The following is an 18,417-nucleotide window of genomic DNA, read 5'->3' on the forward strand; positions in this document are numbered from 1 at the left end:
ATTTGCATTAAAAAAAAAATTGATTAACACGATTTTAACAATGCACTGAATACGACTGCACTTATTTGTTATTGTGATGTCACTTCCTATGTAGATGGACTGAAAAAAGCTTTGCACCAATTTCAGAGTTTTGAACTATTTTAGCACTTCCCACAGATCTCGACTATAATAACAGATATTTTTACTGACACCACTCGCCTGTATACTGTCTTGTCTGTTGCTAAGGAGGACATGAGAGGAAACAGATACACTACATGAGCTAATTATGATGTTAAATGATATAAGGAAGACCTAAACAACATGAAGATATGAAATCCCTAATGAACGGATTTGAAGAATGAAAATGCATCAGTTTGGAAACAATTGGATGGTTCGAAAGGAAAAGTAGAAGCTTTAAAGAACCAAAATGATTTTTTAAAAAAAGGATCACATATTGCAGATGATGTGCAGAGAGGATGATTTGAAGCAATCGACTTGCATGAACAATGTAATTGTGACTCGGCTTCACGTAACACGCAAGTCTTACACCAGTGCGCCTCATAACGGAGGAGGAAATGATGTTGGAGCAACATCATCAGGTGGCCAACTTTCTGCAGTCAAAAGGGGGGTGGATGTGGATGTCAACATCATGGATACATGCATCCCGATGCTTGACAGGAACACCTGTCAGGAAGAGAAAAAAACAAGGTAGCAATGCCGAGGCAGGAAGTAAGCTGAAAGAAACAAACGTGTACATCAATGCATCTGACAAAAACGCAATGCTGACATTTCCGTGAAGGCACATCACTTAAGGAAGTAAGGGAAATTCAAAGCACTGTTAAATGAAGGACCAAAGAAAGCCATAATACTACAAACTGGACATAAAATACAAAAAGACATAATCCACAAATGCATGATGCAGCTTTGAAGTCAACATCGTCAATATTTTATTGTTTTATTTAGTATTTTACTAATTCAAATTTAAGGGCAGCACGGCGGTCAAGTGGTTCGCGCGCAGACCTCATAGGTAGGAGACCAGGGTTCAATTCCACCCTCGGCCATCTCTGTGTGGAGTTTGCATGTTCTCCCCGTGCATGCGTGGGTTTTCTCCGGGTAATCCGGTTTCCTCCCACATTCCAAAAACATGCTAGGTTAATTGGTGACTCCAAATTGTCCATAGGTATGAATGTGAGTGTGAATGGTTGTTTGTCTATATGTGCCCTGTGATTGGCTAGCCACCAGTCCAGGGTGTACCCCGCCTCTCGCCCGAAGACAGCTGGGATAGGCTCCAGCACCCCTCGACCCTCGTGAGGAAAAAGCGGTAGAAAATGAATGAATTAATGAATAATTCAAATTTACGATGAGCATACCCACAATGCCGGTATTCATTCCGATTTATTATTAAAAACATATTTTTGGACGGTACCATTGGAGCCAATGTGACTGGATTCTTGTAGTTTTTGTACTTCTTCAAGATCCCTATCCAAGGATTAATTGGTCATTTCCCCTGGAGAACAGTGTTTCTTGACATTTATTTAGGTAAGGCACGTATTTTACATTGGAAACATTTCATGACTGGTAACAGGTGCATACACAGGTTATTTGTGAACATTTAATCGTTCCTCTGGTCACAATACCATGCTGGTATTTATCGGATAGTTCAATCTGTTTTAGCATGGGAAAGTACAGTATATCCCAGTATTGATTCATTGATTGATTTTTGAGACATTTATTATATTTTCCTGCATAGTCTTTCTAAATTCATTCATTCGTTAATTTTCTACCGCTTACGAGGGTCGCCTATCCCAGCTGTCTTCGGGCGAGAGGCAGGGTACACCCTGGACTGGTCGCCAGCCAATCACAGGGCACATATAGGCAAACAACCATTCACACTCACATTCATACCTATGGACAATTTGGAGTCACCAATTAACCTAGCATGTTTTTGGAAGTTGGGAGGAAACCGGAGTACCCGGAAAAAAAACCCACGCATGCACAAGAAGAACATGGAAACTCCACACAGAGATGGCCGAGAGTGGAATTGAACCTGGGTCTCCTAGATGTGAGGTTCAAGTGGTTAGATGCTAACCACTTGAACATTGTGCAGCTTGACTGTACATATAAGAATGTTAATTAAATTGTTTTCAAACTGCTCTCCAAAATGACTTTCTAGTTTATTTTGTGTGACTGAGAACCATCATAGACAGCAAACCCAGCCGTTCTAAATTCTTTCTAAATTCCTATATAACAACTAGCATGTGCAACAAGGTGGACAGCAACAAATGGTGGCAACCACGCTGGCAACCACCCCAGACCAAAGAACAGATGCCACAAAGACATCCATTATATACCTCCAATTTCCCCCTTCTGGAAATCCATCGGAAAGCACTTTACATGTCTGTGTGACAGAGAGAAAGAGAAAAGAAAGTGGCTCGTCCTTCACTAAGTAATGCTTTGGCAACTATAATCAAGGCGCATTACAGTTATTACTGTTGCAAAATACATCTTGTGGGTTTGAACTGCTCATCGGCCTACAGGTTATATTTATTCTGTTTGCCTGTATTTTCCTGGCCACAACATTAGGTACAACTGCAAAGACAAGATCGGATCAATAATTGTTCTGTATATTTGGAAAAAGTACCACAACAATAAACATATTGTTAAATGAATTGTGTTAAGATGGTTCAGCATTATTAACTAATTTTTACTAAAAGCTGTCCCTCTCTGTAATTTTTGACCATTTTTGATGATTTTGACTGATTTTTCAAGGGTTGTTTAGACATGGTACATACCAAAGGAAAGATTCAACTCTCATCTTTCATCAGGAAAAAAGTTTATTTCTCCCTTTTTTCAATTCTTTAGTAATCAGCAGTAGAACAGAGGTAGTTTCAGCAAAATGAAAAGATAAAAAAGTGAAAAGACACTACATTTCAAGCATAACTTTGACACAATTTAGCCATATATACTGTATTAAGCCAAAATGTCGAAACAGCTATGCTACAGCATGAACAACACAAGTTGTTTTATATAAAATATATATATTTTTTTACAAATATAACATCAACTATTTATAATTTTTACATTTGCAACTCAACTGTGAGCATGTGCACACGTGCATGTGTTAAAATTTCCCTTCAAGCTCTTATAAAATTCCTGCACCAAGCATGATTCTTCTCTCGTGAAGTTACATCATCACCTCTTTGTGCCTCTCATGCAAAAAAAAAACCCAAAACATAAACATGTTTGACTACATCTTAGGCAGCCAGCCGTTGTATTGAAAAAGACGTATAAATACATATTTGGTTAACTTTTACTCTTTTTACTGGTGTACCTAATAAAGTGACCAGAGAGTATATCATATAGTATATATCATATCGTGTCATTCACACACGAGCGCTGCATCATCGTATGTGCTAACATTTGTGTTCATCCTCTTCGCACCAGTCAATCCACGGTAGGCTTCGTGTGTGTTAATTTATGCTAAGGAAAGGAAATCAGAGTCGATTAAAAAAACAGATGTGTGTCCCCTGTAATGCGATGGAACAATGATGCAGTAGACAGATTTAATAAAGCAGGCAGTATGTTGGCAATAAGCTGAGTTAAGCAAGCTTGATTCCATCTATTAACACTGTTTACCATCTCCTTTTTTGCCCTGAGATGAATTGCAGCCGGGATAAATAAGACACATTTCGCTGGTGTTCATTCAGAGACTAACCAGAAATAAAATAATCTGGGGTTTATGAACGACTCATTTGGAAATATAATACCACGTATACTGTATTGTTTTCATTATTGGTAACTGTTTTGTGCAGGTGTTATATAGTGATAAAACAAGATAGTGGGACTTTGGTTGTAAAGCCTGAGGTGTATCTTCACATAAGGAAACACAGATGCAGCTCAGCTAAAGATAGCCCTCCATTATAACATCATGTAGCCAACCCTGCAATTATTGCACTCTATTGGTTCTTCACACAGCACACCTGGAAGAGGCCAAGGGTATCACATATAGCACTGAACCCTCCATGACTGAGAAACATTAATATTATTGTCACCATGTGTCAAATATACAATAGCATCCTATACATTGTGGGAGGCATTATTGATATCAATGCCATCGTGGGTACTTTTCCACTGCAAAGTACTAACTCAACTCGACTTTCGGCACAGAACAAGACATGCTAACAATATTAACGGATGAATGATTAATCGTTTATCGTAGTAATTGGTCCCCCGGCCGTGATGAGTGATTCCTTATTGAGAAATGCTATATTTTCTACTTAGTGCATGGACACCCTCTTTATGACCTTTTAAACATGTTTTTTTAACATTATTAAAATCTCAGTGCTCCTATTGTCACCTTTAAACTCTATTATATTACCAAATACAGTAGACATACCAAATAAATCAGGAGTTATTGTGCCTATTGTGAGATGATTCAAACCTACAATAAAAGCGTGTTGTTCTGTTACTGTTCACCAAACTGTAACAGTTGCATTACTGACTCCTAGTGGCTAGTGTAGAATACTACATATTCAGTGTCTTTCAATATGTCTTCTGAATGCCTTATACAGGAAGATACTGTATATATTATTTGTTCATTTAGCCATTATATGCTCGGAAATGCTTAATTTAGGGAAATAAATTAAAATTTGCTTCAATATGCATATTTTTTTTATTATAAATAAGTCATATTCAACCAGAAAACAACATGATTTATAAATTGATGCTGGGAAATTCAAACTGTGAAGCAGTTACTATTACGTGTCTGTCAGCATCCATTTGCTCCTTACTGCATCATTGTTGCAGCATCACTTCAGCTCCATCTGACCTCCATCAAGGCCAAACAATCCTAACCATGTTTGTCTGACTTGTTTGACTGAAGAAGTCCATACTGTTCTACCCCTCCTGCCTTGTAGATGTAGCTCCATCTTCTGGATCTGATTGGACACTGCACTACATTGCCCCGATGCAAGTGGACTGTAACAGCCATGTGGTTTGGATCCTTGATGGGTTTTTGCTTGGCACCCTTCAAAAATGATTTTTGACGTTTGTTTGTTATTATATGCTAACTAACAAACCGCAGAATGACAATCAAAGCAATACCTCAAATCACACTTTAAGGCTAATTTTCTGCTTTACTGATGTTCAAAACAATCTCTTGCCCTCACGCTTTTGGTGGTTAATTTTATGCTTTACAGAGGGTAAGAAGTAAACCAACAATGATCAGAACAGTGTCTTGTGTCTCTGCATTTTCTGCTTGGTAGAGGTAACAAACTAACCAGCAAATGCTGATGAAAACAAGTCTCCCTCATGCTCTCCGTCTTGTTTTACACTTACAAAAATTGTATCAAATCTACATTCTACATTGCTTGTCAGAGGTATTAACATCTTCCCCCAGGTTTTTGTGTTTTTGTGCCTGGCAGAGGTAACGATCCAACAGAAGTTGGTAAAAACAACAGTTAGTCTTCACACTTTCCTGCTGGTGTTCAACTTGGCAGAGGTAAAAAAAAAAAACAATAAAGAAAATCCAAAACAGGAATCAAAACTGCTGTGCTTGGCGGAGTTAAGAAATTGAGTCAAAACAGTACCCCTCCCCTACAAAGCATGGGGACATCATGAACCGCAAACTAGTATTACTCTATTTACTATTACATAACACACTGTTTTCCGTGCCTAGGGTTTTGATTGTACAGTTGTCCCCCATCAGTTTGCACTTTCAATTTTGCAGCATATTGTCAGTTTCTCGATAGTATTTCAAATCGGAGGGATGCAAAAACATTTCTGTCCCTCATTGGGGGCACGACAGGAAATAGTTGAGAACCCCTGCAGTAAATGGGCTGAAATTGACATCAGATCGTATTTTATACACAGCAGACACAAATAAAGTTAAAGTCAACATTTTCCTCCCTTTTTATTCCCCTGTTGTTTGCAGTGTATTTTCACATGGCTATGGCTTCAAATCACTGTGGTCTGTGGCCTTTAAAGTGACACACCCTCACTGCTACCCCTAGGTCTATAGGGTTGTCATTTCATGCCTTGGGAAAACAAATTTAGAACGTTGTAAAAAAAATTTTATGCTGTAACTATGAAAATATTCCATTTATAAATCAGCAATCCCATGCATTCATCACAATCAGGTCTGGTACGAATTAATCGGGATAAACTGTGATGAATTACCCAGCCTTCTTTTTTTACATGTTGTCACACTAGATATGAAAAGGCAGTTGTGACACCTTCCTCAAGTAGCGTAAAAAAAAATGACTGCAGAGGGAGAATCGGTGCAAGGCTGTGGCAAATGAACACCGGTCCTCCCAGGAGACCTTTACCCTGAGGGAGCGCTATGATCGCCGCAGCGCCTTGTGTACGTGGATGTGTGTCACAGCAGGTGGTGCCCGTATGAAGTATCACACAGTTTATTTATGACAGCACCCCCACTGACGCTCAGAGGCTGAAAACAAGCCGCTCACAACTCAGAGCATCACTGTTGTGACACCAGACACTCTCTCACTTCTCACCTGCTCTTAAAGCGCACACTTGGAGTTTATTTGCTTTAGAACCGACGCCTGGAGCCATAGTGAAAGGAATATTTGGTTGTAAAGTATGTTCTTGCCGTTCTTAACGAGGTGTGATTTATTGACTGGATCACTGACAGTTTGTACTATTTGTTCTGTTTACTGTTTACTATATGCAACTGAAACATTTTTTGACATTAATAACAAATAATTACAGTATTCAAATTTGTATTATATCAAACATAAGCAATCATTTAGGTATTGAAAAAAAAATTCATGTAATGCAGTTTAATCACTCATGTAATGTTATGTGGAAAATGTAATGTAGTAGACTGACATTCTTTTTTTAATGGCTATTAAAGACAAGTGTTTAGTTGCAAATGGTTTATAATGAATATTTCACAAATGTTTTGGTAGTATTGTTATTTCATTGTTGTTTGTCAAATATTATTATATAATAAATTATTATATTATTATTATTATTATTATAATAAATATCTTATTATTATTAATATTATTATGCACATTAATATTATGAATATTTATATTATTTGTTATATTAAGTCAATCTATAAATGTCTACAATCAATTTTTTTACAAAATGTCCGATAAATGTATTTACAGAATTTTAGACATTTATTTCATTTTGTTTTTTAAACAGTTATTTTTATTTTTATTTTTATTTTTATTTTTATTTTTATTTTTATTTTTATTTTTATTTTTATTTTTATTTTTATTTTTATTTTTATTTTTATTTTTAAAATATAGTGAATATTTTTCAGCCAAAATACTAGATAAGTAATGTATACACACTAAAATAATAAGTAACCAAAAGTGATTTAATAGCTTACATCCATCCTCTATGGTGCTTATCTTCACTCAGGTTGCTGAAGTATACTTGAGCCTCTCCCAGCTGACTGGCGGCTTACATCCTGGACTGGTGGCCAGCCAATCACAGGGCACATATAGACAAACAACCATTCACACTCACATTCATACCTATGGACAATTTGGAGTCGCCAATTACCTTGGAATGTCAACGCTAAAACTTCACACACAACGTTAATCCTCTTGTCGCTTATCTAGTTGAAGTCTTGTAATATTCAGGACATCATGCACAATGGCAGAGTGCACATTTTTCACTTAAATACTGGTGGACATCAGGTATAAGGTGGATTACCGTAGATTGCTTGGGAACTGGCTATTCAATGCAGATGTAAATGGAAGAAAAAAATCATTGAAGAGGATGTGGGCTTGAAATACATTGTAGACAAATCTCCTCACCGTTGAAGTGCATTGTGTCCAATGAAGAGCATTGCAAACATATAACAGGCGGCCATTACAATCAATCTGCGCAAGGCATGCTAAAATGGAGGAATGAAGGAGAGAGAGAAATGAAAAGTGTCTCCAATATCAGCTTCCTGGGACTTGTGGAACTGTTGTGCCGGTTGCTTAGTAACTGTAATACTCACATTCAGCCGCAGAGCATCTGCCTCCATTTTACACCGTTTTAACTTCCCCGTGTCCTCAAAACCTGCTTTTCTGTGTGATTTTATGGCAGTTATGACTCATTTTCTTTATTTTTCTGCATCTCCCATCCCACATAGTGCAAGGACAAGGACGACTTAAATTTATGTTTGCATATACCCGCCAAAACAGGAATCAAAACTGCTGTGCTTGGCGGAGTTAAGAAATTGAGTCAAAACAGTACCCCTCCCCTACAAAGCATGGGGACATCATGAACTGCAAAGTAGTATTACTCTATTTATTATTACATAACACAGTGTTTTCCGTGCCTAGGGTTTTGATTGTACAGTTGTCCCCCATCACTTTGCACTTTCAATTTTGCAGCATATTAGCAGTTTCTCGATAGCATAGCAAACTAGCATTACTCTATTTACTGTTACATAACACACTGTTAACTACCTGCAATTCTTTTGAACAAGACTATAAGTTGGAGTTACGGGTATTTAGAAGAGTGTGTTAATTTTCAAACACAGTGTAGTAAGAATAGTAAAGCTGGAGTCCAGAGTGTCCATGAATGCACCTCGAAATGCATAAGGAAACTGAGCACTGCTGTTAATGTGTTAAGATACACATAAGTCAATATAACTTATATATGCAATATAATAGTATAATTATCTGCAGTGTTTTTTTTTTTATATGTGCACCTGCAGTGCTATTCTCTTTGTTCTTCACGTCGTGTGTCCTTTTTTTTTTGTCTCTACGAGGTTTTCAGGCTCACTGGAGGCATTCCAATTGATCCATCAATTTGGCAAAGCAGTGAAACATAAGAGTCATTCCCTCAGGACACACACACACTTTTCATAGACTATCTATGTTTTTTGCTTCACTCTCCACTGTCTCTTGAGTTTGCTTGTGTGTTCTTTCTTCTGTGTGCCCCCCACCACCACCACCTCCCACCCCCACCTCTCTGCAATATGCATTTCTGCTTGTTGGACCGTCTAGTGTCATCGCCTCTCGGAGGAGAGTCCTGTCTAGGCCTGTCATGACTCAGTACACTGCTGTCAGTCACAAGCCAGTGTGAACTTTCAGCAGCGTTTGCATGGATGATCGCACGGATGACGAAAGTCAAGCACTGACTCATTAATAACATGATAGCGACAGTATGTCCTTTTAAGAAGGACTCTTTCGATAAAGCACATATAGAGACATGCTGTTCTTCCAACAGTTGTCTAATCATGTGTTCTGTCTTTGTCCCTTTTTTTCCCCTTTCTGTTTTTTTTTTGTTTTTGTCTCTTCCTTCCTCTTTTTCTGTCTGTTCAACCCCGCTTTTTGTCTTCTTGGGGACACCAGTGATGGCTTCCAAAGGCAAAGTTCGAGGTGAGTGGTGGCCGTGTAGTTAAGAATTAGATCTATTATGAGGCTGTGTTCACACTTGTCTTTTTTTTTTGTGAGGTGCAGCAGCTTAAGTAAAAAAAAATACATATTTTAGATAACTTCTTACTTTTGACAGTCCAAATATATTGGCAAGCGCACAGATTCTGTCTCTCCGTCATGTGTCATTGCATGCCTCCTTCACACCACAATGACCGAGGCGGTGCATAACATTGTGTCAGTTTGCACCTGCCTTTAAACACATTCAATACCAAAGACGTAGTTATGACCCGAAGTCGCGATCCCAGCAATGTATTTATACATCTTATACATTTTTTTGCATGAGATGCAACTCCGCATTAATAGATTTCACTTCAGAGCAATTTTAACCCATGAAAACGGCCACCAGGTGGCAGAAATGCATTTGAGAAAAGCTCGACAGAGTTCATGTGCATGGAAAAAAACACACAACAGGAAGGAGGAAGTGAGAGAGCATGGACGAGTGTAGCGTGCGGTAGTAGTATCTTTTCAACCAATTATGGTGAAATTTTGCTTGTCAGTTTGGTGTATGCCAAACTTTGGTTAAATTTAATATTTTATAGGGGGGAAATTGGGATGTCATGCCATTTCAAAGACGTTCCTTTTCCATTGTCACACTTACTGTGTTGCACATTTACTGGCCAAGTGAGATCTTCATCATCAACCCTTCCACTGCAGATCTTGATTGGATGCTGTGGTTTCAAAGTATATAAAGACCTACCCCGCCAATCTAACCCTTAAGAGGACATGTTGAATTTCCTCAGCATGCTCCTCGATGAACACTGTTTTTTATAATCGACTTTATGTTTTAGGTTCCAACATGTAATGTCAATACGTGTTCACACTACACTATGACTTATTTAAGTTATTCATGTTGACATGTCATCAGGAAGACCTTGGTTCGAATCTCCGTTTGGGTATCTCTGTGTACAATAATAGAGTACAAATTAGAATTCACGTTCTCATTCATATCATAAGCAAATGTGACCAAGTCTGAAGTTGGCAACATGTTTGCATCATGCACTTTGCACCAGTCTACAAATTAGATAAGTGTTTTCCCATAATGAGGTGAGCATAAATAAAGATGAACTTATGCATAAAACCATGCATGAATTACACTAAGGCCGAGTGGTTAGCGAGCAGGCCTCACAGCTCGGAGACCAGAGTTCGATTAAACCCTCGGGCATCTCTGTGTGGAGTTTGCATGTTCTCCCCATGCATGTGTGGGTTTTCTCCGGGTATTCCGGCTTCCTCTTACATTCCAAAAACATGCTAGGTTAATTGACTCCAAATTGTCCATAGGTATGAATGTGAATGTGAATGGTTGTTTGTGCCCTGTGATTGGCTGGTGACAAATCCAGGGTGTATCGCTTCGTCTGAAGACAGCTGGGATAGGCTCCAGCACCCCCACCACCCTAAGAGGATAAGCGGTAGAAAATCAATGAATTCCACTTAGTTTCCTCGCTGTCATCCATTTCCACATGAGTGAAACACAGGACTCCTTTTAGTCCGGTTGGAACATTTCAAGTCTAGTTTATTCTTTGGTCATTTGTTTGCTTTCACTCTATCTCCACTTGGAGCTGTCAGCATTGTGTAACCAATTCATGGAGCCCAATTTAATTTCCCCCATAAAACCATCAGTTGTGTGTGTGTGTCCTTGGCTCTCATAAGGACTTGCCTTCTGGTCTGGACAAGAACACACTTAATATCAACTTGAGCTTTTTACACACAGGTTTATATATTTTTGACCATTAAATTGATGGGGCTGAATCAAGGACAAATAATATTGATGTCCAGTAGAAGGGTTTGGCAGTGTGTTTGCTGTTTGATTCCAACATTACACATCAGATTGATAGAGATGCCATTTGATGTTAGCTTAAAAAAATATCTTCAGGTTGTGTTTGTTTTTGCCACTTTAACTTCAGGTGATATTTCTCAAAGCGACGGCACAAAACAATGACCTTATTAAATGATGCAGCAAGCTCTTTCTTCATCAGCGGGCACGGTTGTGAAAGGTCTCCCTTGATTCTGCCCCGCTCAGTCAAAATGACATACAGGTCATTGGTAAAAGAGCATAGTGTAACGGACTGGGGGATATTGCTTATGACGTGTTTTCCAAAATGTGGTTCCTTCCCAATACGTAGAAAGCGAAGGTCAAAACACGGGAATACAAAAAAAATATCCAGACTGATTCTGGCTACTCCATTATTAAACAGGATTATAGAGCTTTGGCGCTAAAAGGTTAACCTTACCATATGCAAATACGCAAAAGATTTTATGATGGTTCTCAGTCCTACAAAATAAACCAGAAAGTAATTTTGTAGAGCAGTTTGAAAACAATTTAATTAACATTCTTATATGAACAGTCAGGCTGCACGATGTTCAAGTGGTAAGCACGCAGGCCTCACAGCTAGGAGACTCGAGTTCGATTCCACCCTCAGGCATCTCTGTGTGGAGTTTGCATGTTCTCCCCGTGCATGCGTCGGTTTTCCCCGGGTACTCCGGTTTCCTCCCACATTCCAAAAACATGCTAGGTTAATTGGCGACTCCAAATTGTCCATAGGTATGAATGTGAGTGTGAATGGTTGTTTGTCTATATGTGCCCTGTGATTGGCTGGCGACCAGTCCAGGGTGTACCCCGCCTCTCGCCCGAAGACAGCTGGCATAGGCTCCAGCACCCCCACGACCCTTGTGAGGATAAGCGGTAGAAAATGAATGAATGAATGAATGAATGAATATGGCTGGTACAAAATATGTTGCCTGCTGATAATCTCCCAAAGCGCTACCAAAAAATGACACATTTGTTACTAATGACAAAAAATAGATATTGTTTAAGCCTTTATATTGCAATTTTTATTTGCCCGACAGCCTTTAAATTATGCATTTGTCCAACAGTTGGGGCTAGTGTTTCCCAATCAAAGCATGCAGCAAAAGTTTCACTTTTTACTGGTTTCTGCAGCTGAAATGATGACTAAGAATTGCTATTGATGTTGGATAATGGTGTGTGTGTGTGTGTATGTGTGAAACAGACATTTTCAGTCTTTAGGACCTCAAGTATTTTTTTTTCATCTGACACTGCAGAAAAAAGTATGCATAAAAATGCTGTTCGTCATTTACCTATCACAAGGCCTGGTGGGGTTTTTGTATTGGCAGCCATATGTTGTGGACAACAAACACAGGTGCATTTTATTGATACCATTTTGATACCTTGAGGACATCCTGTGTCCCATTGTTATGCCATTCATCCACCACCCCCCATCACTTCATGTTGCAGCATGCTAATGCATGGCCCCATGTTGTAAGAATATGCCCCTTTGAGCATATTCTGCATGCTCTGCATCGTACATGATAGCGTGTTCCAGTTCCTGACAATATCCAGCAACTTTGCAAAGCCCTTGAAGAGGACCAACATTCCACCTGCTATAATCCTAAATGGTGGTATCACCAGATATTTCTGGACCCCCATCCCCACAGTAAAACATGGCCTTTTAGTGTGGCCAGCATAAGGCACACCTTTGCACCGATCATGCTGTTTCATCACCATCTTCCTATACCACGCCTGTGAGGTGGAGAAGTTCGCCTGTACATAGAAAATGTGTTGCATATTTTGGTAGCGTGTAGTTGTACAGCTAGAGTCCAGACATAAAGGTCAGCAGCTCCAGGCTGTCCGTCTGTCTGGCTGCACTTCTCTCTCCTTCACTGCCTCCTGAATGTCTAAATAAGGAAGGTTAGTTGACTCAGCTGCTGTTGCTTCAAAGGTCAGAAGGGAAGAATCTGTAATTCTGTCTCATGACAATTAGTTGTGCTATACTTTCGGGAGGGGTTGTTGTTTCGGAAAAACATTCCAGATGCAGTATTGACGTCGTGTGCGGTGGTTGGAATGTAATGAGTGGTTGGGAGGCAGGGGTCCAAATGATTGTCGGGAAGCTGTGATTGTTGAGCCATCTCTTTTTGGTTGAGGGCGGAAATTGAGGATGGTGATGAGTGGTTCCATTTTAGCATTCAACATACATTTAAAGTCAGCAGTAAGGAGGTTGGGGCTTATTTCTAAGGGAGGAAAAAAAGACAACCTTCAAGTGCTCCATTCTGGAAAGATGTAGTGATGCAACGCTCACTTCTTTATTGCACACGGAAGAAGCGGTTGACCTGTGTCATCCTTGGCGTGTCATTCAGATTTGAGGGCAATTAATCTAACCCCCCCTCAGTCTCTCGCTCTCTCAGAACACAATGGAGCGCAAGGATCACGATAATCGGGAAAGGAGCTCCGGCAGAAAGGGAGGATATGAAAATGAGAGACAAAGAAAGTGGAAATACACCCTTCAGGGATCAACTCCAAGAGGAAATGTGACACACGGAGAGCAAGGAATACTGAGAGAAAGCGAGGGAATTGAGTGTGTGTACTGGAAAAGAAAGTAGGGGAAAGCACCCGAGTTGAAGAGAAGATCTAAATTTAGACATGGAAATCAGAGGAGAGCAGCTGCCTCCTTTTTCCTCAGGAGATACATTTAAATCAGGTCTGGGTGGCCAGGAGGGAAAACTAAGCAAGCAACTCCACTGGTCAATTAGGCACACACAGGACTGCATTGTTCTAATAGAACCATCATTGTGGCCCCTTTGGCCCTTTTAGTCCCATTGGACTGCTCATGCTGGGGGGGTTCATGGATGGAATTTGTGCAAAAATAACTTATCACTTGAAGAATCTGCAGATTTTTTTTGAGGACTGCAATGCGATGCAAATGGCTCATTAGTAGTGTAGTGGTTCACATTGCTGACATTAGTGGGACTCCCACTAAATGGCCGCATCCTACTCCGAGCATCCCAAACTATAGCAAACTCTGTCAAGGTGTAAATGTCACATGATAACAGCTTATATACAGAATGTGGTTCAAATAGGAGTAGACAAAGTTTCACTGGTGTAGGTGAGTGACAGTAAGAAAAGCTCTGACTTTCTTGGGAAGGAGTCATTTGACTACATCTGTTGGTTTGCATGTCTAAATGTCCAAACCCTGCATATAAGAGTACTTTATACTTTTATGTCTGATAAAATTTTCGAGTGGTCGAGTGGTCAAGTGGTTAGTGCGCAGACCTCACAGCTAGGAGACCAGGGTTCAATTCCACCCTCGGCCATCTCTGTGTGTGGAGTTTGCATGTTCTCCCCGTGCATGCGTGGGCTTTCTCCGGGTACTCCGGTTTCCTCCCACATTCCAAAAACATGCTAGGTTAATTGGCGACTCCAAATTGTCCATAGGTATGAATGTGAGTGTGAATGGTTGTTTGTCTATATGTGCCCTGTGATTGGCTGGCGACCAGTCCAGGGTGTACCCCGCCTCTCGCCCGAAGACAGCTGGGATAGGTTCCAGCACCCCCCGCGACCCTCGTGAGGAAAAGCGGTAGAAAATGAATGAATGAATGAAAATATTGCCGTATATCCTGGCCCACCTTGTACATGAATGGCTTCCACAGATAATTGTTGAGGAAGTCTCTGCAACACAGCGTCTTTTTTACTCAGTCGATTTTTTTAACTGGAGATCCTTCACGATGGCTGTCGTGTTTCAGAAGCTTGCACGGGGCATTCAACCAACCACTGAGCGTCTTACGGTGTATAATGTCACTTAAATAGATAACTTAAAAAGAGCAATTATGAGGTTGTCCTTCCTTTCAGTGTAGCAACGCTACTTGTTACTCTGCCAGTCCACTAATGTATTCCTTGGCCAATGTATTACAGTACTCTGCTGCATGCACGTAACTAGTTCTTTCATTATGAAGGGCCACCTTCTCCTTCATGGGGTGAATTCCAAAATTTTAAAAAATGTGTCCATGATCAAACAGTGGCATCATAAAACCTTTACTACATGTACATGCAATGTTTTGTTACATTTTAACTTTATAGCACAGCTATGTTACACATGCTATATTAGAAGGAAGCATTTTTTGAAGCATTTGCGTATAAACAGAGCTCCTATGATAACATTAGTAAGGCAGAGTTATGCTCCAAAACATCGTCTTATATGCTGGGTCTGTGCAAACTTGGTTGAAAAGTGTCTGAAATGTTGTTAGCAAGTTAGAAAACAATCAATGAGGAGTTAGGATGCTAATTTTAAGGTAATGTCAACCAGTGAAGAAATATGATATTCCTTTTTATTTCAATCTACCAGTTATTATTTCACCGATTGAAAGCATGAAAGATGGGTCTTCTTATATTCAGGTCAATACGGTGCGTTCCCTTTGTGGCCTGAAAGACTGAAATAAAATATATGCCAGTGGGCTGTACTTAAGTATGTGCGTCCCATCTGAGTAAGTTGGGAAAATGAGGAGAAAGTAGGTGATGTTCATAGAGAAGAAGCAATAAAGAGAGTGAGGACAGCGGCAGGGAGGCTGGTAAATCATGGGGCCAGAGCACGCTTCATGCAAAACTTCCATGAATAAAACATATTTCTTTCCTCCCAACGCTCCGATCCATTTGCCTCCTCCTCCTCTTTCCCACTCTATCTCTTCTGTGCATGATTAACCTTGGGAGGCCTTAATCAACGCTGGAAATGACCCGTGCTCTTTGACGTACCTCCTTTCCTCCTTCACCTTCTTGCACATCCCATCTCTCCCTCTCATACACAATCTCTGTTTAGCTTACCTGAGCAGTCTTTAAATAGTAATAATACTAAATACTGGCAAAAGTCTCAGACGGTGCTCCATTTATGCAAGGAATTTGGTCAAATATCGGAGCATGGAATTCTGTTTCAAAATAATCCATCCATATGTGTGTTCCCTTTATGATCTTCTCCTCGGGGGTAAAAATGAGAGTTAAGTCAGGGATGAATAATCTTCCTAACCTAAGCCTTTATTCACACAGTCTTTAAAGCCCGTCCTCTGGGGATGGGAACAGGGATAGATTTATGGTTATTTTTATTTACTCGTTCCCACTCTCACAGACGACGCATGTGCAACATAGGGAGCTGCCCAGGATGCTGAGGAGTCATAGACCTCTCCATGGTCCTGAAAGCTTAACTCAGCTTTACAGCTTACATATGAATTATCTAATTGTCTCATTTCTTGGTGTTTTCTCTCTTTTTTTGTGTGTTGATGTGAGTATTGCCCACACGGGTCCTCAGGGAGCAGCTTTTAATTTGTTTTCTCCCAGTGTGCAAGGTTCCAGGGTCACTACTGCAGGCTAAATGCACCTGCTGTTATGGTGCATTTCAGTACATGGAGCTAAAATGTGTTTTTTATGTCGTGAAAACGACCATACACCGCTCGTCATCACAACATCAACGATTAACACACAATGAGGTGTCCTGTGACTCATTGTAGCTCACATGTGTGTCTTGTTGTAGGTGTCAGCGGTCAGTACCCTTTGGTTCAGAATGTCACGGTGACAGAGGGTGGGATCGCCAACATGACTTGCCGGGTGGAGTACAACGACAACACCTCCCTCCAGTGGTCTAACCCAGCACAGCAGACCCTCTTCTTTGGCGACAAGAAAGGTGAGTGGATGCATGGGTGTTTGTTTGTGTTTGCCATATGCACACACAACCACACACACGGTACACTGACTTAAATGGGTTAAGAAACATACAAAACAAATTGGTATGTTTCATATTGATATTCTGTTTATTTGTCACAAAAATATGAAACAAATAACACACAAGTTGTTATTATTAAAACTAATGATGCTTTGTTTTGATAGAAAACTGTAAAAAAAGAACGTTCTCGCAAAAACGTTCTCGTTTAGAGAAAATCTGTCTTGCGGGAATGGGCCATCCAGGAGTCTGTCTATCAGACTGTGAGCTATGGTATCGCTCTTTTAAATGATAATACACATAATATGGAAGTGGCAGTGCGTGAGGCAGGATTGGTGCACACTGTAAACCTTGCAATACAACCTATATTGGTGTTACAGCATCACATATCATTTGGCAAGTGTTGTAATTATACATTTGATCAAAGTTACTTAAGGTTTGTCAGATCAAAGCAGTATCACAGCATAAGACATCTATCAAAGCATGGGATGACAGTGAGGCAGTTTGCTACCTTGGCAGCATTATTCATTCATTCATTTTCAACCGCTTATTCTCATGAGGGTCGCGGGGGTGCTGGAGCCTATCCCAGCTTCGGGCAAGAGGCGGGGTACACCCTGGACTGGTAGCCAGCCAATCACAGGGCACATATAGACAAACAACCATTCACACTCACATTCATACCTATGGACAATTTGCAGTTGCCAATTAACCTAGCATGTTTTTGGAATGTGGGAGGAAACAAGAGTACCCGGAGAAAACCCACGCATGCACCGGGAGAACATGCAAACTCCACACAGAGATGCCCGACGGAGGAATCGAACTCGGGTCTCCTAGCTGTGAGGCCTGCGCGCTTACCACTCGTTCACCGTGCAGCCGTAAATCGTTCATAAAAATGTCACATCTATAAGCCATGATTCGGTTGACATGGTCTCAAACAGCGCCTCAAGTCCTCGGTCCCCCCCCTCCGCCCCAAGGGAAGGTGTGCCTCACATTTCGAACATACGGGTCTGGAGTTCAATTGTAGCAGCACCATGTGACACTATTTACTGTCAGTGTGTTTGTCAAAACCTGCAAGCTCAGTTGTGCTTTGTGACTCTTGAACTCATTTGCACATCATGAGCTTCATTTTCCTACTCTGGATGGTAAGGAACAACTATATGAGAAGGTCAAGTCAAGTCAGGTTTATGTTTGCAGCGGTGATTCATTCAAACAAGAAGGAAAACACAAGCGGCAAACAAGAAGGAAAAAAAAACAAACAGTACCGACCCCGCATGAGCAAGCACTTTGTATTTTGTCCTGTTTGTCATACATGTGGAATATGTCACATATTACGACTAAATAAAACAAAAATAAAGTAAAACCACTCACCCATTAAATACACCCAAATGCTGTTACCTTGTGGCATTTTTTTAGGTATTTCTGGAAAAATAAGTGACCTTTCATATGTCACAGGAAGTTCCGTCTCTGGTGGCATAATTGAAAACACGACAAAGCCAAAGAAAAGCGTAATCACACCTGTTGACTATATTTTCTCC

The 18,417-nt window shown here is 40.2% G+C and overlaps 1 protein-coding gene across 4 annotated transcripts in view; it reads left to right on the forward strand.

The window, feature by feature from the left end:
- The window catches only part of LOC131138469 (cell adhesion molecule 2-like), a 193,964-nt gene that overhangs the window by 127,521 nt on the left and 48,026 nt on the right, over window positions 1-18,417 (forward strand). For 3 of the 4 annotated variants that reach the window (XM_058087401.1, XM_058087402.1, XM_058087404.1), the window contains exons 2-3: window positions 9,309-9,335; window positions 16,697-16,846. In XM_058087401.1, coding sequence (XP_057943384.1) covers window positions 9,309-9,335; window positions 16,697-16,846 — 177 coding nt within the window. The remainder of the gene's footprint in view (window positions 1-9,308; window positions 9,336-16,696; window positions 16,847-18,417) is intronic. The other variant, XM_058087403.1, reaches the window with a different exon arrangement.

The sequence above is a fragment of the Doryrhamphus excisus genome, chromosome 11 (genome assembly GCF_030265055.1).
Source record: "Doryrhamphus excisus isolate RoL2022-K1 chromosome 11, RoL_Dexc_1.0, whole genome shotgun sequence".
In the NCBI taxonomy this organism is placed as follows: Eukaryota; Metazoa; Chordata; class Actinopteri; order Syngnathiformes; family Syngnathidae; genus Doryrhamphus; species Doryrhamphus excisus.